We start from the raw sequence: 22781 nt of genomic DNA, 5'->3' as shown, positions 1-22781 counted from the left end.
GCAGTGCTGAGTCTATGGGCAGTGCTGAGTCTATGGGCAGTGCTGAGTCTGTGGGCAGTCTTGAGTCTATGGGCAGTGTTGAGTCTGTGGGTAGTGTTGAGTCTGTGGGCAGTGCTGAGTCTATGGGCAGTGCTGAGTCTATGGGCAGTGCTGAGTCTGTGGGCAGTGCTGAGTCTGTGGGCAGTGTTGAGTCTGTGGTCAGTGCTGAGTCTATGGGCAGTGCTGAGTCTATGGGCAGTGCTGAGTCTGTGGGCAGTGCTGAGTCTGTGGGCAGTGTTGAGTCTGTGGGCAGTGCTGAGTCTATGGGCAGTGCTGAGTCTATGGGCAGTGTTGAGTCTATGGGCAGTGCTGAGTCTGTGGGCAGTGCTGAGTCTGTGGGCAGTGTTGAGTCTGTGGGCAGTGCTGAGTCTATGGGCAGTGCTGAGTCTATGGGCAGTGCTGAGTCTGTGGGCAGTGCTGAGTCTGTGGGCAGTGTTGAGTCTGTGGGCAGTGCTGAGTCTATGGGCAGTGCTGAGTCTATGGGCGGTGCTGAGTCTATGGGCAGTGCTGAGTCTATGGGCAGTGCTGAGTCTGTGGGCAGTGCTGAGTCTGTGGGCAGTGCTGAGTCTGTGGGCAGTGCTGAGTCTATGGGCAGTGTTGAGTCTATGGGCAGTGCTGAGTCTATGGGCAGTGCTGAGTCTATGGGCATTGCTGAGTCTGTGGGCAGTGTTGAGTCTATGGGCAGTGCTGAGTCTATGGGCAGTGCTGAGTCTATGGGCAGTGTTGAGTCTGTGGGCAGTGTTGAGTATATGGTGCAGTGTTGAGTCTGTGGGCAGTGCTGAGTCTATGGGCAGTGTTGAGTCTGTGGGCAGTGTTGAGTATGTGGGCAGTGTTGAGTCTGTGGGCAGTGCTGAGTCTATGGGCAGTGCTGAGTCTATGGGCAGTGTTGAGTCTGTGGGCAGTGCTGAGTCTGTGGGCAGTGTTGAGTCTGTGGGCAGTGCTGAGTCTATGGGCAGTGCTGAGTCTATGGGCAGTGCTGAGTCTATGGGCAGTGCTGAGTCTGTGGGCAGTCTTGAGTCTATGGGCAGTGTTGAGTCTGTGGGTAGTGTTGAGTCTGTGGGCAGTGCTGAGTCTATGGGCAGTGCTGAGTCTATGGGCAGTGCTGAGTCTGTGGGCAGTGCTGAGTCTGTGGGCAGTGTTGAGTCTGTGGGCAGTGCTGAGTCTATGGGCAGTGCTGAGTCTATGGGCAGTGCTGAGTCTGTGGGCAGTGCTGAGTCTGTGGGCAGTGTTGAGTCTGTGGGCAGTGCTGAGTCTATGGGCAGTGCTGAGTCTATGGGCAGTGTTGAGTCTATGGGCAGTGCTGAGTCTATGGGCAGTGCTGAGTCTGTGGGCAGTGCTGAGTCTATGGGCAGTGCTGAGTCTGTGGGCAGTGCTGAGTCTATGGGCAGTGCTGAGTCTGTGGGCAGTGCTGAGTCTGTGGGCAGTGCTGAGTCTATGGGCAGTGCTGAGTCTGTGGGCAGTGCTGAGTCTATGGGCAGTGTTGAGTCTATGGGCAGTGCTGAGTTTATGGGCAGTGCTGAGTCTAGGGGAAGTTTATTTCAGTAGAGGGGTGCAAGGAGGGAAAAGGACAAAAAACAGGATTGGGTACATGGAGGAGGGACAGAGTGAGATAACACTACGACATATTAGCGCACACGTAAACAAATGTGTCGCTGGTTATATGCTGTAAAGCTGCCGATTGCCGTTTTACCTTTCCTGAACGGTGCGTCAATAACGCCGCCTTTCCGTCATTTTCGTTGCACCGACACTCGGTCAAGACGGTTAAGGCAGGCGTCACCGAGACACGGATTGAGAAGCGGATCGTCATCACGGGAGACAGCGACCAGGACTACGACGAGGTTGGTCCATCAACTTGGCGCTATTTTTCCGCATTCTTTGCGCGATTTGCAGACGCGTCCGCGGGCTCCGCGAGACTCGCGCTTTGCTTTGAGCCGCGTCGATTCGACACGGTTGTGTGGGCCCATGGTGCAAGTCATCGGAACCAATATTGTTAAATTGATGGAAATTTTATTCAGATTTATTCGGAGTAAATGGGTCTGTTCACATCTGTTCACAAAACCGTGTGTTTGTAAAACCGCAAGCTTCATTTCCTTTATCATTATTTATAAAATCATTCAATTTTCTCGGGTAAGTAGCGATTTAACCGTCCACGGAAGACGAAATGACAACTTTCGTGTTATTTTAGCTCCGCATTCTGTTATGAAAACATCGGTCTTCAACTACACATACATTCCCTTGACGCACTATCATACAATTGTAGCTCCCACACCTCCAATTAGCATCCCGCACCTGATTAGCATAGTTGGCTACGTATGGTGTGAAAGATGTTCTACATACATACATACAAATCCCATTCACACGGAAACACACCACAGTGGCAAGATGTTAACTACCTCGCATTGTATACAGGAGGTCATAGGTTCTCAATCCCTACCCTGACGCCTGTATATTTGGAGTTTGCATGTTCTCCCAATGGTCGCGTGGATTTTTCTGCGGGTCCTCCGGTTTTTCCCTCCACATTTAGAATCAACGTGCCTTTAGAGTATTTGGCTGCTGTAAATTTCCACGTCATAAGCCACTTTGTTGAGATATCATTTGTGGCTAGTGGGCCTTACCTGATCAATAAAAAAAAACTTTAAAAAGTGTTAAGAAACTAAAAAAACAAGTGCCCAGTGTTGATTTTAAGCAGTAATGTAAGTTTGAAGTGGAATTTCAGAGAAATGAAAGCTACTCTAGCTTTGCCCACCCTGCAAATGGAAATGATTGTGTTTTTCGTTACAGTGGTCCCTTTACCACCAATACATTTGCACTTTGGTACAAGTTAGTGGCCATTGTGAAGTGTATCAGTAACTGACAAAGAGGTAGCGTAATGAATTGTGGTAATGAACTTTTTGAAGGGGAAACGAATGTGCAATCGATATGCAATTGTAGCTCCTCGTATTAATTACATTAATTGCATGGTCAGCCCTCTTCAGTATGGATTTTTGATGTCAATCTCCTAATGATTTTACTCTCATAATACCGTGTCACTGCAAAGAGTGATATTTTTTGTTTATTCCATAACACATCATCCCTCTAATGCACGGGTGTTAGACGCAGGCAGTATGATTAATTGGGCGCCTCTTTGGATTACAAAACAGCGCATGCACAGCCTACGTAGCATACTTGAGTTTTGTGATTGATCGACAACTGAAATGTTTAGTAACTTCACGAATATATGTGTACAATTGTCTCTCATGCAACCGTTCGCAAAAGCTTTCTTAATTGTATATAAATAATTTACAGCCCTTTTAGTGTAACGTGTATCGAGAATTGGTTCCGTAATTTATAAGTTATGCTTCACGAAATTTCGTTACATATTGAGTTGCCCATATAACGAGGGATGGACCATACTTAACTTAGGTCGCTGGAATCAAACTTAGATCGCTGGGCTCATAACTACGGCATCACCAATACCTCGCTGGCGGCTATTTATTTCCAAAGTTTAAGATTAATTTATCCAGTGGACAAGAGCGATGAGATTATCATGGGACCTTTTTTTGTCAGTATCAAAAGTATGAAAAATAACAATAGATATTACCCCTTCTGGCAATGAAACAGGTGTATTTAAATGTTCAAGCATTAAATAGATTCATTTTGCAAGGAATCAAGTCTGCATTAACCACACGTATTTGTGGTGAACATGCAAACAAAACATGTGCTGATAATATACGCAAGTGGCCAAACTTGGCATGATTTTTTTTATTTAAAAAAATATGAAGAAATCACATGGAGGAAAATATCTGTGAACCATAGAGAAGTGAACAATGATTAACTGAGTGTTCACTTGCACACATTAATCACTGCACCTTTAGGAAAGTATTTAACTCCTTTGTCAATATAAACTAAAGCACTGGCAATGAAGCTTGGCCTTCTTCCAACAGATCACTTTCATATCTTAAAGGTAAAGGTCAGGGTCCTGTGTAATTGGTAAGCTTTCACTGTCGGCACGTTTTGCTCACAATAACATTCACTTTTTGAAGCTGCAGAAAATAAGTGAATGAGCTTAATGTGACAGTGTGCGGGCGCGTTTGTCTCTCACATAACAGAAGCCTTATCGGTCTGCCTTGTTGCGGTAAAATGTTACGAAACGTGTTCAGTAACAATGACCGACCAAAATAATTTGTTAACACTGGCAATCTGGAAATATCTCCGCTGTGCCATATTTGGCATTTCAGAGTTTTTTTGCGAGGTTAGAGAAAGGGGCAATGTTAATTTCAGCACAACCTTTCGAGAAGTGAAAGAGGCACCTCTGACGCCCGTGAATCACGTTTATTGTTTATTGGAACACAATTCTATTGCACGGATTCGATCTCCACGTGGTCCACCAACCCTGCCTCCAGACCACTGGCTTGTAAGCCCAAACCACTACAATGTTCCTTCCCTACCTCCCGTTGTAACCTGGTTAACTACCAAATGTTGCCAAATGTGATCAATTACTTACAAATTACTTAATTGGCAAGACACTTAGCAACATTACCCCCAAGTGGGCAAACTAATGCCCCCTTGGGGGGACCGTCGCAGCATTCATCGGGACATCTGCAACCGGGGGTTCTCCCGGCGGCTGGGCGCCTCAAGATGTATTTGATGGGAGGAGCAGTATATATATAAAGTGATGACGACGATTTGGCTGTTGTGTGAACGGACACGCAAACGCACAAATGTTACGTGGCATCCTCTTGCCGTGCAGAAACTGTCCAAAGCCCTGAAGGAGGCCAAGGAGCAGACGGAGACCACCATGACCAAGCTGGTCGTGCACCAGGAATCGGAGCACGCCAAGGAGGGTGGCAAGGAATAGAGGGAGCCGGTAAAACGCACACCCCTCTCGCCAAGTGCCGAGTACGGCACTTGGACCGGTTTGCCGTTTCGAGACGTCTGCATGTTGCAGGGTGTGGGGGGGGGGGGGGTCCCGTTCACCGCCGAATCTCGGAACGCGCAAGCGGCTCGACGTTAATTTAATTTAGAGAGGCGTGAGCGCCGTTGTTTTTCCAAGACATTGTGCTCGCCTCAGAACTGTAGCGACATGGCCGCACTCTTGATCGCTGGCACAAAATCGTGCCACGCGCCCTCCTGCATGGCCTTGTGCGAGAATCGGTACCGATAAAGTTATTTTATTTCAGTTTTTGATGATGTACACGCAAGTCATCGGAACTGGAAAGGGTTAACTCGCAGAGCATGGCTTCAGCGGGCGTAGCTATAGAGTGTGTGGGTGATGTGCAACTGCATGGAGGTCCCACGGGCTGTCGGGGCTCTTAAATGCTGGTCCTCGAAGAGGGGAGGGGGGAGGGAGAGAATTGCTTCCATGCCCTTGCCAACCACGCCACTGGCAAGGCTGCTGCTGTCTTTGCAAGTGTGCATAAATGTCCGTATGAAAAAGTCAAGATCGGGCTGTGCAAATGACTTGCTGTCAATGCCTCTTCTGGCTGAGGAGCCTTCACTAGAGGGAGCTCTCGCGAGTCCCTGAAGAGGATAATTGGCCAGCTCTTCCATCGTTAGCCGGATGTCTGTTGAAGAGGTGGGAGTACCCGCACTTTACTCCACCACGTGCATCCTGCCGATCGACTATGGTGCACTCATTTATACTACTGTACAAAGTATGTTATTATGGGTGTTTTATCTTCTGCAATTGTTCGCAATTCCTGCACATGCTTGCATGGGATTTTTCACGTTGCATTGCCGTTCAAATTGTGCGAGTGGACAATTTAAGCCGCTCTCGCTAAGTAATTTTGTTCTCCCCCCCCCCCCCCACAGAATTTTGAACCGACTCTCCTTCATCTTGGATTGGAGGCCTTTACAGTGGCAGAGGGGGAAAGAAACAACCTCACCTTTCTGTAATGCCAGTCCCCCCCCCCCCCATTACCTTTGACCAACTGTAGGAGTCTTGACCACTGTTTCAGCTCGAGAGCCGAGTGACCACTACAAAAAAATGAATGCGAGGAAAACCTGAAAACGGTCGGTCGTCTTTGCCGGCCATTAGTTAGAGGCCTCCGTCTCTGTGCTTTAACCCAGTTAGCAAATAAGTTTATAAGAAATTCTAAAGACTAAAATAAAATGCCCCATCTGCCCTCCCCCGTCACCATGCCCCAAGCATGCTAGCTATTAATCATTAGCTGTAAAGGACCAATGAACATTGGGTAGGTTATTTTGAAATTCTGTGTGTGCTGTAGCTCATTGGGAGCAGCTGGTAACATTCTAAGGTATTGACATCGACACATGCAAATGTTGATGTTTTATCCATTGCTTTTATTCAATACATTGAGTTAAAATGTTAAAGCCCACGAGGTGAAGTTTTTAAAATGGTCAAAACTTGAACGAGTAGGGGTCCAGAAAAAATTATGCATGTTTTAAAATATGAATGAAGCTATTGGAGCCAAATGCAGGAAAATGTTGAGCATTTTTGTTTTTCAATCTTCTCAATACAGGAGCAAGGTTGTAAATGAAGGGAAAAATTAGTGCCTAAAATATAATCAAACTTTTGTCACGCAGTTATACAAAGTAAGCAAACCTGCCACTTTACCACTATTCCATTGCATGCCTTGAGCCGTTATGCCTGGGCAAAAAAAATAAAAAGTGGATTGGTGCCAGTCTGGTCGACAACCCAGAAACCAACACATACGCCACTACTGCTGCGGTTTTTTCACGGCTTTGCTGTATAGCTCTCCTGTGTGTTCTCAGTCTACCGCGTGCTTCTGCACAATTTAATTTCTGCAAAACAATGTGACCAGAAAATACAGTGGAGCTAAATATATATATACACTGCCATTCATTTGGGATCCACACACACAGATGGCTAACTCCCAAATAGAATAACCACCGTGTTGTGTAACAGAAAAATGTATATTTAAATTACTGCATGGATCAGGAGCCGTTGTAAGAGTTGGACAAGATAAGCTATGGCTTATTTGGCCTACTTTGGTCATACAATGGTACTACTGATACCAATTACAGTAGGCCCCATGTCTTGCTATGCTTTTACATTTGACCACTCGGCCTGTGGATTGGGCCACAATTGGCTCAATCATTGAAATGGCCCACAGCTATGCTGTAGCAAATGAAGTGTTGATTAATAGAAAAGGGCGTTAACTTAAAACACCTATTTGGTGTTTGTAATTTTAAAAAGGAATGTAACTGTGAACATGAAGGTGGTTTGGAAGTGGGATAAAAAAAATGATTTTTTTGTCTTAATTTTGTTTGTGCCATGTTTAGATACAATTGTTTTTCATTGTTTTAACCTGATACAGTAACGTAATATTGTAATACGTAATGTTTACTTTAGTTTATTGACAACTGTTGTGCTAAATGTTACCGGTGAACAAAGCTATACATAGAAATAAGGGATATTTTAATTCTAGTTTTGATTCTAAGGTTGAAGAAATTGTCCGGTTTGTTTGCCTACTATGCTTTGCGCAAATGGCAAGAATGTTCTGCGGATTGAATTGTTTTAAAAAGGGAATTTCACTGCTCACCGCAAAACAATGTGCTTCGATAGTGTTCTTCAAACAAAGTCATTCAATACCTTTAGAATGTCACCCCGTGTTGGTGTAATAGTCCTGTACCTGCAAAATAAACACTGTGTATTGCTTCCTCGTGTGTATTTTGTCATTTCATTACACAGCACTGTGGCCGGCGTTTTAAATGCATTAGAAGAACATGACAATTTCTTCCAAAAAGAAAGTGTGTGGCTGCTTTTTAGAGTCTTGCGCGCTGTGCATTCGTGTAACACGCCGGGTAAATCACTACCGCACATTTGGTTTAAATTGGTTTTGTTGACCGAGCCCCCCCCCCCCCCCCCCAAAAAAAAAAAAGTCGGCTTCACTTACATTAAAAAAAAACTTGCGGAAAGGCAATGAGAACATAAGTCAAATTTATAATTCCAGTCTTATCGGTCAGTAGGGAATCCATGCGTCAATGTTAAATACGCAACTAAAAGATGGCAGCAGATGCATACCTGTCATCAGTGCCTACCCTTAGACCAATTCAGATCTTATTGGTCACCCCGTGCCCTTAAAAATCTCAACGTTCATCCTACAAAGCCCGTATTGAAAACAGATGTCCGCCATATGGACCTGCACACTCAATTTCCCTGTACAAGAACACGGGCAAACTGTGGGTTGACAGGTATGCCCAGGTGCCCGATCTCTATATTCATACGAAAAGGTTCTGCATTGGGCCCTTGCCATTGTTCAGACAAGATATCCAACCGGTGCTCATCACCCGCTTCGCTTGCCGCTCGTATGCAAACGACCAAAACTTTACACGCCACGGACTGCACTTGCTGGCTCTCGGCGACACATTATTGCATAGCACAGCCCCGAACATGGAAGGTCGGTTCGCAAGCTTCGCCTTTGGCCCAATGCCAGCACTTAAAACGGCGTCCGTTGCGGACTCCTCTTGGCCGTACGGTTCGCAGGCCGTTCGCGTTGCATCCATCCATTCGACGGCAGTTGGCGAGAGGTCTTCGACGGCAAGGTTACGTCTCGTTTCCTCGCTCAAGTCCATTCCGCACGCGGCTGGAGACCGATCCTCGTCCAACTGCTCGAAGGCAAGAATTGGGAACCCCCGAGAATCTCGGTTGTTATTTTTTTCGCATTCAGCTGGATCTCGACTTGTCACGGCGTGAACGTCACGCGTGGGTTCAACTTGCAGGCGAGGCTGCCAGCCATTCTGCACGCTCTCGATTTTCTCGTGGTGCTCGCGAGCCAGGGCCCACAGGCACAGAGGAGGCGACGTACCGTTCTCCCCACCCGCTGCATCGCCAGGTATTAAAGCCACGTGAAAGTGAACTCCCAGATGTTCCGGCAGGCTGCTTTCCAGCGATGAACGAGAGTTGTCGTCCATGCTCGGGACCGTAATCCAAGTCCTGTGCCGATGGTTTCTGGGAACCCGTGATGGACAAATGAGCCATTTAATCTTGAGCCAGTTCACAAATAAAGCTGCAGACAACAGAAATGTTATACATAGATCTGCATAATCACTAAATAATGGAGAATACATCTTGGGGTGGTTTGCATACTTCGCCATGTACCTGTGCTGCCCGAGTTCGATTTCTGGAGAGTTAATATCCGAACCCGATTTTGGGTGCAAACCCAACAACCACACCAACCTCCATTGACCAGCAAGGACAAGACTTTCCGTATATCCAAACAACTCCCATGACCGGACAAAGCTTGGAAGAGGCCTTCGTCAGGCAGTAGCAGATTTTACTATTGTACAGGGAGGTCCAGATGTCTCGTGACCCCCATTTAATTATCTAAAACTTAAAAAAAATTCAAATAAGGTTGCATTAAAACAGAAATAAATGCGCAAAGGAAAAAAACATTCTTGGTTCATTCGGTAAAGTCACGTAGAAGGGAAACAAAATAATAAAAATATACAACAATAAAATTCTCACGACGTTTCGACTGCAACACAAGCAATCATCATCAGGTGTTGTGGTTTTCACACCTGATGATGGTTGCTTGTGTTGCAGTCGAAACGTCTTGAGAATTGTATGGTTTTATATTTTTATTATTTTATTGTTTCCCTTCTACGTGACTTCACCGAAAGAACCAAGAATATGAATCCCTGCAGTCACGAAAGCTTTAAATCAGAAACAAAACATGTTAGGGGGTCAATTAATTAGGGATCACAAGACATCTGAAGCACCCTGTACATTATTCTTCATTAAACATATAGTCATGAGATACTGATATCGCCCATGTGATATAACACTTGAACGTTGTACACTTACCCTGAATAACACCCTCGCTCTGAGAGACTGAGCCGAGCGGCTTGCAGCTCTGCGCTTTAAGTGAACAACATACATTGGCTGTGCTTTATAGTCGGCCAATGTGCGCTTTATTGGTGTAATCCACTCTGGCACAGGTGATGATAATTCCATTGTATTGATCTATTGAACTGATATCGTGGCGAGGAGTGAGATAGGATGGGGGGGGGATGGTATTCACGACTGAACTAAGGCAAGTGTTCATTATGAAACTGTAGTTTGTTCCTTGCAACATATAATCCAAATATACCCAATGAAGAATTCATTTCAACGGAGAACAGGCTATTGCGCATATTATCTACACATGGACTGGATAACACATACACTAAACTATTCTGTTCTGGTATAATAGGAAACTTAATCTCCTTTGTTTCGCAAATTCCATATCACTTATGTAATACGTTAAATACTGTAGCACATAAAATGAACGGGTAAGAGTTAATTGAATTATAAAGCGGAAAGTGTAACAAACTCTGGAATAGTTAATTTAACAGGTTTCTTCAAAAATGTATTATGTTTTTTTGTTACATCGCTGATGGCACGAACGTTTTCTTCCCCATTGTGTAATTGATTGTCTCGGCCCAGGTTATGCGTCTATCGTTAATATGTTGAGATTTCGCTGTATTGAAACGCGGTCGGATAATTGTTAGGGCACAGCTTGTGTAAATTAGCAGAGGACATAAAAGTCTGAGAAGGAATTACCTCGTCTTATGTACTGCAGGTCGCTAACGCTTAATAAAGAAAGGCATTAATGATGTCTCACTTGCATTATATCCTCTCAAAACCGAAATACACTATCAGCCGACTTACAACTAAATCTTAGTGATATTGTTTAATATGAATGCGCAGCGTAATTGAGGGGCCTGTGTCGACCCAGTGTGGTCTGGGACTGTTTTGTTGTTGTTTTGCTGCTCTTGCCAAAGCTTAATAAATTGGTAGGAATGTATGCACTTGTGCAATTTGTACTTAAATACTTGATTTGCGTGTGTTTATGTATAGCTACTTGCTTGTGTTTTCTCGTTCTTGCTCTTATATCGTTTTGTGTTGTATTGTTTGTCGAGATAACTCGCTGACTCGCGCCCTACTGGCCATCTGTGAAAAAGAGCTTCATAGCTCATCGGATTCCTCCAGAATAAATATTCTGATGGTGATGTTTGCGGACTATTTTCGATTATCTCATGTAACACGGTTGTTTTTGCTCTGATTCCTACTGACTTCATTGCTGTACCTTTTAAAAAAAATTGGGGGGGGGGAGGGGAGGGGGGGGGGTTACCCAAGTTACTCTTAGAAACGACACTTATCCTTCGACGTCTTCTTTCGTACGGCTGCGGATGTAGACGCAAAGCAACGACTGCAATTTCACATTCAGGTGGTCAAGCCAAGATAACCGCGTCAGGAGCAGGGGAGTGGTGTATCGCTGTGATGTCTCCTACGCATGTGCGGATCGGATATCGCGTCGTTATACGTTGTACGGTCTGTTGTGAACGATTACAGTGGCACACTGCTGGAGAGTTTTTTTTTATGTTTTATTTGTGCATCAGGTATCCGCATCTATTGCCACCGTTTGTGCATTGAATGCAGTTTCAGGTGGACCATGAGCTTCGTGGAAGATCAAACCCCCCCCAGGCATCTCCTGCGTTTCGTCTTTCACAAGGTGTGTGTTTGTGAGTTCGTATGAAGTCCATTCAGCTCTCCAAACTTCATCGGGGTTAAACTGAGTATTTGGCTGCTATACATTTCGACATGATATGCCAGCCACTTTGCTGAGCTATTATTATTTGTGGCCAGGTCGCTTCTGAAAAATAAACGAATAGCTCGGCAGGCTTTACCTGGGAAGATAAACAAATATATTTTCTTTTTATTTGTATATATTTACGAGATTTGTTTACCTTTCCTATACTTTGCACTTCTACCGTTTCTTTGGCTTGTTTGTTCTAATGTTCTGACCCGCCCCCTATACTGGACATCTGAAAAAAATATTTTGCTGAATAGAATAGCTTCATCCGGGATTCCTTCTGCAATATAAATTTTAAAATTCTGATTCCGAAAAAAAATTGGTAAAAAAAAGTACGTTTTTCAATGCACACACTTTCATTTCCACTCAAAAGTAGAAAGTAAATTATTTTGACCCTGGAATTAATGAAATTTTACGTGCTCAATAAAAGTTGGTGGCTTTCATAAAGGCAATTAAACACATCGAAAGGAAGCCACCCACTTTAATTGAGCACATCAAATTTGAGAGTAAACCCACAGGTCAGTACTCCAATTGCAAATGTTGTGTGCTGTACTCGTAACAAATTGGCACGTTTTGTTTACGTAACAAACCTTACTAATTGGCTGTGTCGGGTAGTGGCGGGTTGAACGACACATTTATATTTACGAGATCTAACCAAACCCCGCCCCCCCCCACCCCCTCTATTATGGATAATATTGATCGCGAAAGCCTACGTGATAAAAGTTTACTAAAAGTCCACTGTGTAATAATTTAATAATAAACCCCGATAGAAAATCGAGGGGCGTGGTCAACCCCCTCGTGTGTGGGCGTGGTCACACCACGCTGGGAGGGGGGCGAGGCCGGGCGCCGACGACGTCACCGGAATACGAATTTCCATATAAGGAGCGCGGGTTCGCGCATGCGTTCTGCGGCCCCGCGGGTGGATTTCGCGGGAAATTTGGCGGCACCGAGAGCGGAGAGGGCGCTGTTTTTGTTTTCCCGCCCGTGGTGCCCGGGCTCCTACGGAGTCCACTGGGAGGGGGGGAGTGAGGCGGTGGGAGCCACCGCGGTGTTGGGGGGGGGGGTGTTGGAGAGTGTGTGAGGAAGCTACTGCAGTCGTGCGACTTTTTCGTTCGTTCGTGCCGATTGATTCGTTCGTTAAGAATCGCCTCGTTCGTTAAGAATCGCCTCATTCGAGTCGGGCACTGACGTTGGCGTACAACAGCCGCCGTCTCGGTCAATAAGGCGGTTGTTTAAGTTCGTGTGTATGTTACTGTCATTTTATTTATTTTGTTCCATATTCGAGCGAGTTGTTGGCGTGTATATATATAGGGCGTCAACCAGCGCGACTTGCGTCCTACTGAAACATGACGGAATACACAAGGTGAGTTGCCTTCCTCGTCGGCCATGATCTGTCCACTGCTGAATGCATCTGTCATCACGCAGTCTCCATGCCACGCTTGTTACCATCATCAGTCGTGATCTCTTCCACTGCTGGATGAAGGCCTCTCACGCCGTCGCTTATTCCTCACGTTCCTGCCGTTGTTCTCGTCCCTCTCGTGTACATCATCAACTGGTCCATCGCATCGTAACCAACGCCGCCGCCGCCGCAACTTGTTAACCCGTGTTTGTATTCTCGTCGTCGGTGCTTGCTTGTTGTGCAAGTGAAAGTTTGTGTCGCCCGCCACGTCAATGTGGATGTTTACACTCGTTGACAATTTGCCGCTGGAGTGAAAGGTCCTTCGTCCAGCAGTGGATTGAGAGTGGGTGATGATGACGGCTTGTAAAATGCTGTAGATCAGCGCTCTTGACACACACGATGTGCTGTACTGGTAACGAATTGGCCACGTTCTGTTTACGTGACGAACCTTACTAATCGGCTGTGTCGGGTGGTGGCGGGTTTAACGACACATTTACGCGATGTAACACCCCCCCCCCCCCCAATTTTTATTTATTAATGATGATATTGGTCGCGAAAGCCTACTCCGTGGTAAACCAGCTCTGGAGCTGTCAAGAGAGACGAGGATTGGATCAGTTTTATAATTTTGTACGTGCAAACTTTGTATATTTCCACTGCCTAGATGAGACGACCCCCCCCCCCTCACGCTCGCTGTTTCGGTCGTACGAGTTTTGACCATACTTCACCACGCTGGTCAGTGCTGGTTGGTGAAGTGGTGCAGAGAGGCCTACAATCGGAGTGTGTAATATTTTGTTATTGATTTTGCGGCCACTGAATTCCATTGCACATCAACTCTACTGATTAACAATACATCATAACCTATGCTATGACTCGTGCAGTCGTAACATGCAGGTTAATTGCCTAATTATAGATATTATTTGCGTAGCAGCGCCAAAACTCAAACCCACTACAGTTATTGCCTCCAGCCAAGCTGTATTGTTGTTTGACAGCAAGTACTCTTATTATAATTTAACCGAAAGTCATAACACCGTTTTGAGACTCGGCCTCGAAAGAAAGCTGTCTCTGGTGTGGATCAATCGGTTTCAAATAAATTGCATATATTATTAGTGTCTTTTGTCTTAATTCTGACCACAAGTACAGTATTGTGGTTAATGCAGACATGATTCTTTGTAAAAAGGTTTCAGTTTGGTGTTTTAACATCTTAACACCTGTTTTGTTGCCAGAAAAAAGGGGAAAATATATTCTAAATATTATTCATAGTAAAGGTTTTTGGAGTTGATCGCGTAAGTATAAATGTGTCGTAACCCTCCACCACCCGACACGGCCAGTAAGGTTTGTCACTAAAATCAAATGTGCCAATTAGTTTACTACTTCAGCCCACCGGTGTGTCGGAGAGTAAATCCACAACATGTACCGTAATTATCAGCGAGATACCGCACTCAAATTGTAAATGTTGTGGATTTGCTCTCCAACACACCGGTGGGCTGATGTCGTAAACTAATTGGCATGTTTTGTTTACGTGACAAACCTTCCTGGCTATGTCGGGTGGTGGAGGGTTACGACACATACTTACGCGATCTAACCCAAAAACAACCTTTATTATTAATTTCACACGTTAGTTCGCGCGTGTACGCTGCTAGTTGTTTAACAGTACATACAGTATGTGTAAAGTCATACAATTTGTAATTATATTTTTAATTAGTGGTGATTGGTTATTTTGGCTTTGTTGTCGACTGCCCAGGACAGTGCAGCAACATCAATTGTTGTACTCTACCTCTGCTCCTACGTCTATGCTTCCTAGCCTTAATAATAGTACGTAATTGAATTCAATGTAAAAAAAACGTCGTTCATGTAAAACAGCATCTCGCAACCAGCTATAACCAGCTTGGTGAAGTATGGTGAAACTACCACCATGACCGACACGGCGTAGGGAGGCAAATAACTGCAACCAGCAAGAATAGTTTACTCATAAAATGCAGTGATAAAATCTTGAGTACTGTAATGTGCAATTAACAATGGCATAATAGTTCATTATTAAAATTATTGTTGTTACATTAGCATGGTGAAAGTGACTCAGGGTCTTGTCGAGTAAGAGTTTTTTTTAAGCATAATAAATGTATGGACATCTTGGCTTTTAATGTTTACTGTAAGGCCTATGACGAACTCGCTTGAAATACTGTTCTCATTTGATCTCACAACCTCAAACATTGTTATATGTACACTACAATACTATTGTACAACCCCTTAACCTCTCCACCTTCACCGAAACACTGAACAGCGTGGTTGAAATATGGTCAAACAAACCGACACGGTGTGGAGGATCTTCATCCACCAGTGGATTGATAAAATGACTGTGCATGTTCCTTGACCGAAATACATTTTTTTACTGCTCTTAAGATATACACTGCACTCGGTGGATATATGAGTGGCTCTGTTCAATTTGGGATTGCCTTCAGCTCGAAGCATTTATTGTAATGGTGTTGGGGTTGGTTATGGTTATGCTAGATTCAGAAATCTTGATGCTGCGTGTTTTAAATGCAATGCACTGCAATGTTGTGGGCTTGTTCATCATAAGTGCCTTGTGTTCGTGTAAATGGATTTTCTCAATTACACATTGCTGGCTTAAGAGCAACATTTATTGTGTTTTGGGCAAGGTGTTTGCTCAAATGAACAGCTGGAGTGCCATTTGAAATCATTAATTTGGTCTTGTAGAGTTTTTTTTTAAAGATGAATAGTGATTGATGTCATACACATCTTTTGCATGCTGGATGCAATAATAGTAAGGGAAAGGTGCAAACCTGAAATTGCTGCTCACACCAATGATGGCGTCCTTATTTTGGCCAACTCTTCCATGCTGGGGAGAGATTTCTTGGAAGAGTTTGGAATGCCCACACTTTACTCCAATATACAAGACCTGCTGCTCGACTCCCAGAGGTGGCTGGATTTAAGCAACTTTCAAAATATTAATATAATTTGATAGTAATTTTGGAAAGTGGAGCAATGCGATATAAACCCACGGACCTAAGTTGTATTCCCAGCTATGAGTGAGTTTACAACTGAACCAGCCCTCTTGGTCCTTTTTCCCCATTCACCAATCAACACTGACCAGAATGGTGAGGTTTGGTCAAAACAATCACATAACCAACGTGGAGACCTTCATCCTGAAGTGGATTGACAATGTGCTGTAAATGCTTTATTGTAATGATTATATCCATGGGTTTATTTGCACGTATTTCAGTTGAACTAGAAATGAACCTTTTTACCAACCAAAGCTGGACATTTGAGTGGAAATGGCCTGCACATTTTCACTTTCTCTCCTAATTACTACAAAAGTGGTGCATTTACAGCGCGTATAAAATAACGTCATTTATGTATGGCCTTTTGGAAATCCACTGCTGGATGGAGGTCACTGCGTCTTGGGGAAGGTGGTGGCTAGGGGCCTGTTTCAGATATCACTCGCCACTGATATTAGCTGTGGCCCGGAACCAAACTCTGCTTACTGGCTTCATTGCGTGGTTCCACAGTTTCACACCTGCATACACATGTATGCCAGACTGAAATACTATACGTGAACAGTTGTGCCGTTTAACACGTTAAGTGGCTTTGCCTAGTGCAAACGATTGTGGTGGCGTTGAAGATGGTGGGGTGGTGCACCTGCCTCCTGAGAAGAACATCTGCCACTGTGGCCGGTCACACGTGGCAGCTGAAACCAGGGCTTTACGATGCAAGTTCCCCTTTGCCTCCTCCACCCCCAACGCCACCACAATAGCTTAGCTTGAAAAGCAGTGACACATGCTGTGGTGTGGTCCACCCCAATTTTGTTGGCTGCAAATCACTGCAAGGCGCCACATTGGTTAATACTTACGTAATGCATTATTGAGTGTGACACCATTCGTGTTGACTTCTTGCTGAAGGTTATGACTCCAAAGTGTATTTTTTATGACCCATACCGTTATGCAGAAATATACTGTAGTACTCTAAAAGCAATGCCATTATTAGAGAGTAATACATCTCATGAAATGTTTTGCTTGATTAGCCAACTGGCCTTTGGAATATAAACAGCTTGAATATATGTAAGGTTCATTTCTCACTCCACTGTTGAATGAGTCCCATCATGCCATGAGGGCCTTTAGGCAGTATTATACCACACTGATCTGCAAATTAGTGAAGGTGGGGAGCACAGATGCGGGGTCAGTACAGTACGATATATTTGGCTGCACTACCCTTTTGTACCCACCAATTAGCACTGCAGCCTGATTTGGTTATAGGCCACCTGAATACAAATTCTTGGCTAAGCAGGGAAAAATAATTCCAGCTTTTACTGTATATCTTTTAAATGTGCACATTGACTGGTAGAATATAGTTTTGTGAGTACTGAGAGGGGTCTGCTTACTTATGCAGTGTTTATGCCTCGGGGTAGGCGGAAATTTTTGCTGTATACATATCCCCACAATCCCAGTTCATTATGCAGAGTGTATAAATCGGCATCGTGAATGGGTTTTTATTCAGCAATTGCTGCATTGTAATCGCATGGCCCAGTGCCTCTTATTGATTTCCAAAGGAGGCAGAGAGAGGGAGGACAGCTGCATAGTACCCTCCTCCTCCTGGGCCTCAGTCGTCATGCGGTTAATAGGTCATGGTGTGGCATGGGCTAATGAATACCCCAGATGTATGTTATTGTTTGCTCTTGATTCCTCTCACCCACCTTTCCTCCGATTTGCAGCTTTGTCATGGAGGGAAGCATGGAGGACACTGACTTGGAGCACAGGTGAGTAAAACACTTTGCTACAAATATAATCACAATTTTTTATTGTTGCTCTTTACCATCGACATTTGGAAAACCATCAGAATTTGTAAAAAAAGCAAACCTGAATCTGACTGATGAGATCCAGGATGTCACAACCAATCCAGTGTTTACTTGCTTAATATTAATAGTCTAGAAGACCAATACGTCAACAGACTATATATTTATAAAAAATACTAATACCCTTTACCCAGGAAAGCGTCACTGAATTTTAAAACCTTTGGGATGTTTGGCCAATGTCATGAATGAGTGGTTTTTTTTATACGTCGGATGAGACTGGAGTGCTTAGCTTTTTATGAGGGAAAAATGCTCCTTTACAGAGATAGATTTAAGAATCCATTTTCATACTGCCATTTTGTTACCAGGGGAAGTAGTGGTGCAGTGGTTCACCGCCTACCAACATGGTGAACTGCGTATGATTCCTGACCATGACTAACATCATTGGCAAGTGATATCTGAACTATGCCTGGGCTTCCCTGCTCTTCACTAAATCACATTGACCAGCATGGTGAAGCATTGGTAAACAATCCCCCATGACCGACATAATGTGCGGGAGGCCTTTATCCAGCTGTGAATAGACTATGCCTCATGATGATGATTCTCTGTTCAAGTGAGCATCGAGGCATTGGTGCTCATCTCCCATTCGCATCCTTATAGAGCATGTGGTGGAAATTCCATATTACTATAGCGAAAGGGGAGGGGTTGGGTGAGTATTACTATTGGGCAAACCATTGTTGAACTTCTCCACAAAGTGATGATGGGTCGAGTCATTCGCTCCCTCCCCCTCCCCAACCAGGATTTGAATTCACGACCTTCCGATTGTGTAAGGTGTATGGGGTGGTATGATGTGTGTCCATCATACACATCATATGATCTTATATTGTGGTATGATATGCGAAGTGGCAGTGTAGCGGTGAGCACGCTGTGCTACGAACCTGGTGACCTGAGTTTGATTCGCGCTCATGGCCAACAACAGTGAAAATTATCTGAATCAATCCTGGGTCTCCCCTAGATTGACTCTGCCTCAAATCAGTACCAGGTGCGGTGTGCAAACCACAAAGGGCTGTATATATATGTGCTTACCCTGGCCACTTTGCAGCCAAAGCCCACGGTACCTGATATTCACAGACAGTCTCCCACTCCATTATGAACAAGATTTAATGAGATTTGGTGCACGTTTGTATGTATGTTGAACTTCTTTTGCAACGTACATACCCAACTGCTTATCGGGGGTGTGGGGAAAGGACAAATTAAACACAAAAACTTCTATTTTAATTAGTTTTCAATCTAGATTTAACATTGAAAGTGATTTTGGTCACAAGCTGCTTTGCTGCTTCAATAGCTAAAGCTCCGTGCATCCATGTTCATTTTCACAGACTGTAGCATGGCGAGCTATGACGATCACTCTCATCAGCCTGTTGACACACAAATGTTTTACGTGACAACAGAGAGATCGAGGAGTGGGTTAGGATGGCCTTATTATTGAGCCAGTCACTGACATCTGTCGTATCTGGTTCGATGCACTGTCCACATTTGTGCTTTTTTCTGACACGTTCCAAATTTACATCCGTCATGCCCCATGCTTCCGCAGATTTGCCCGATTGTTTGCATGCCAATTACAGCAAGTTGTTGCTTCCAATGGGAAATGTTTTTGGCTACAATCTCCACGTTGTCCCCGTGTCACCCGCAAAACATCTGCACGTGTTGCACCAGCCTTACTGGGTGCCACACTTGTATGAAACAACAATGGGCACATATAGCCCCTGTCTTGTGCAATGTAAGTATTGCAGTGCTGTGCTTGGCTTTCAGTTAATTGTGGTACCAATCTTGTACCACAATTTTGCATCATGTTATGTTCCTGGCTCAAAGCTAGTCTTCGGCACACTGACAGTGGATGAATGTGCTTAACAAGGTGAAAAAGCAATTATTCTGCAACAAGCACTGTATTGAAATAATATGTACTCGTCCACAAGTGGTCCACATTATTTTGGATAATGGGTATGATTGCCCAATAGAATGAGAAATATGGAGGAATGGGCAGATGTGGGAGGCAGATTTCTCCTTGCAAAAAATCTTATGGAGACATTTTCAGCACATTGGACACCACCTCTTTGCAACAGCCTCTGAAAAGCACTCAAATATAGAAAGGGATTATTAATTAAGTTTTTGACTTCAGAAAAATTGCAGGAAGAATAAATGTGAAGCCGAATATTGGTTTTGATCACTGTGGGCTGGCGTAGTCATGTGACCACCGTGGATGGGCGAGAAGAGAGGAGGGCAGGGCACGGGATGGGAGCTGCGATGGTAACAACTCCACTGCAAGCACATGGTGTGTGAGAAACCAAGACATGAGTGAGATAAATAGAGACAGAAGAGAATATAAGATGGACACAGACAGAGAAAGTCAGGGATACAGGGAGGGAGACAGAGGCACAGGGAAAACTGAGAGATTGACAGATGGTGACAGAAATGGAGATAGCTATCGAAACAATAAAGACATGCAAAGGGAGAGATGGAGGGAGACACAGAGACTTATCAGTTTATTGAAAACTTATTTTTTATATTAGTTGGCCATATTCTTTTTTTCCACAGTAAACCAAAATAAGGTGTTCGGTATTCGGCATATTTGTAAAATTTGATATTTGATGCACCCCTAGTCAATATGTATTCAATGAATGAGGAAGAAACGTTCACTGAGGGTTAATGTCATCTAGGGATGTCGTCAGATAATGTGATCTTTTAGAACTGGGAATATGTTCGTCTTATTATCTGGCCCACAGCTTTCATTCCACCACTGTGCTGGCAGCTCCGAATGTTGCTTTGGCAATTTGTTAACAAAAATAATTATAGGTGTAATACACGAGACTACCTAACCGTGGTGCACATAAGAATGCCGTTGCTTTTACACAAGAGTATCAATGTGGAGCGCTCACAAGGTTGCTTTTGTTGAATTATAAACAATACATTGTATTGATTCAAGTGGAACGGTGTGCGTAAGATGCATGTGGCTGTCGGGATCTAACACAAGTACCGTATAGGGCAGAGGCTGTGCAGTCAATTCAGAGGTAACGTTATAATCCTCGTCAAAGTGTCAATTATGCAAACTGCCTTGGACATGCGGATACCTCTGTGCTAACCGCGCTGCAACCCTCTAATGGCTTTTGATTTTTAAATCTGCCCCCTTATCTCACCTGAATGACTCGTCCTCCCAATAGAAACAAGCAGTCGTGGTGTGAAACTAAAGGTCCTCCCACGGCCAAAGTGGAATAAACGCAATTGCTTGGGATTCTTTGTTTTTTTCCCAGCGAATGTTGAATATTAATAGCGCAAGGGCAATGCGACGACACGTGGCTGTTTGGTAAATTGGAAAACCGTGGCATAGGAGTATACTCCCAGGTCGGGGGGGGGGGGGTCCCAGAATATTGTTGCCTTGACAAAACCCGATCACACTCGATGCAATGTGTGCTGGCTTTATAGGTGAGCATTATCCGAGGTGAGAATTGCTGGCACTCCAGTGTCACAACTGATTGGAATAAAATTGGGTCCTCGTGCTGATTTGAAATAGCACTTCACTGAGATGCAGAAGGGTGCCAGACAAAAGGGAGGTGCTATTGTTTGCTTGAGGGTGAGATTAAACTGTGATTAATGAGCGCTCGCACACCAACCCATAGGGATATTTTAACCCCTTTTTAAAATGTTCATTTGATATACATTTTTGCGTTTTTATTGACGTGCTTTATTTACACCAGGTAATTGTGCATTCAGGGTCTTCATCTCTTGCGGTGCAGCCCGTAGTTATTTAGGGATGGTATTAAAAAAAACTAATTTGAGATTTGGCCTGTGACACCATCATAAAATTCCCTGCTCATGCAAATGATGAGCGTTTTTCCCCATTGTTATTTGTATGTAAACGTCTCTCCTCCAGAAACCACATTTTTCTGCTCAAGTGCCTTTTACATATGATGTCCTATAATTTGGAATATCATCAGTGATATCAATAGCCATTGTCTTACCCCTGCTGAATGAAGGCTTCCAAATGTCATTGCCATCCCTCGCAGTCCATGGAATGCCAAAATTCATCTCACTCCACACATGAACCGGTCGGATCGCTTTGTGTCCTCTGGTTGCCCTCTTGCGTCCGTTATCTCCTTTTCTCTGGCCGTCATTCAATCACCAGTTTCATCCATCGGTTGTCATCTGTTCTAGCAATGTCCACTGCCAAAGCCCGCTTACTTGCCTGCAAAATAATTTGGAATGATGTAGCATAAATTACATGTTGAATGTTGGGGTGTCAATAGGTGCTGTTTATCACTCCCAACAATAATGAAATGTGCGAACCAAATTCCACCACCATGGATCGGTAGCACAGTGGTTCACGCTCCACGCCCTGATCCTGTTGTCCCTAGTTTAATTCCAGGCCATGGCTAATATTCGCAGCGAGTGATATCAGAACTGGTCTTGGGTCCCAGTCCTTCACTAACCCGCACTGACCAGTGTGAAGTATGGTAAAAAAATCCTCATGACTGACGCAGCATATGGCGGTATTCATCCAGCAATGGATTGACAGAAGGCTGTACGTTATTGATAGCATACATTCAAAATTACACACTGCAATAACGTGCATTAATATTTCACGCAGACTGCTGCACGTATGTTACATTTTATTGCAGGGTCTGTGCATTTGCTTTGTGGGAAACTCAACATAGTGAGTTTTTCCACATGTGTGACACTTTCACAAAATGATCAAGCGGGAAAGACTAAAAGGCTTTGCATAATTGATATGTATTCATAGATAATTCACGTTTAAGGATTGTGAATTCTTTTGAATTGTATGAAATACATTCCATAAGAGCTTGGTTTGAAAAATCACTGTTGCCTGATGTTTTGTTACTTCTACTGAAGTTTATGAATCGGTCTTCCCCCCCCACCCCCTGTGTGGGATTAATTGTTCGTGCAACAGGAATCGACTGTGAAAGAAAACCGATCATTACTATGAATA

The 22781-nt window shown here is 44.2% G+C and overlaps 2 protein-coding genes and 1 long non-coding RNA gene across 22 annotated transcripts in view; 2 read left to right on the top strand and 1 right to left on the bottom strand.

Moving 5' to 3' along the window:
• Positions 1–7662, top strand: part of LOC116942596 (protein 4.1-like) — a 128163-nt gene extending 120501 nt beyond the window's left edge. For all 18 annotated transcript variants that reach the window (XM_076067233.1, XM_076067238.1, XM_076067232.1 and 15 more), the window contains 3 exons: positions 1797–1877; positions 4769–4885; positions 5830–7662. In XM_076067233.1, the coding sequence (XP_075923348.1) occupies positions 1797–1877; positions 4769–4876 (189 nt within the window). In that variant the 3' untranslated portion in view covers positions 4877–4885; positions 5830–7662. The remainder of the gene's footprint in view (positions 1–1796; positions 1878–4768; positions 4886–5829) is intronic.
• Positions 7663–7925: 263 nt separating this feature from the next.
• On the bottom strand, positions 7926–10060 carry LOC142924634 (uncharacterized). The gene is made up of 2 exons (XR_012941746.1): positions 9809–10060; positions 7926–8953 (listed from the first exon to the last, which is right to left on the bottom strand). It is a non-coding gene; the product is annotated as an uncharacterized LOC142924634 (long non-coding RNA).
• A 2420-nt stretch (positions 10061–12480) lies between these two features.
• Positions 12481–22781, top strand: part of LOC116942595 (myb-related protein A-like) — a 35059-nt gene continuing 24758 nt past the window's right edge. Inside the window, exons 1-2 of one of the 3 annotated variants that reach the window (XM_032954690.2) lie at positions 12481–12942; positions 17702–17746. In XM_032954690.2, coding sequence (XP_032810581.2) covers positions 12926–12942; positions 17702–17746 — 62 coding nt within the window. In that variant the 5' untranslated portion in view covers positions 12481–12925. The remainder of the gene's footprint in view (positions 12943–17701; positions 17747–22781) is intronic. The other 2 variants (XM_032954689.2, XM_032954691.2) reach the window with 2 other exon arrangements.

This window comes from Petromyzon marinus, chromosome 15, assembly GCF_048934315.1.
Source record: "Petromyzon marinus isolate PM22_M1 ecotype Great Lakes invasive population chromosome 15, UKy_Petmar_22M1.pri1.0, whole genome shotgun sequence".
In the NCBI taxonomy this organism is placed as follows: domain Eukaryota; kingdom Metazoa; phylum Chordata; class Hyperoartia; order Petromyzontiformes; family Petromyzontidae; genus Petromyzon; species Petromyzon marinus.
The sequence above is the reverse complement of the archived record's forward strand: the minus strand, read 5'-3'. Positions and strand labels throughout refer to the sequence as shown.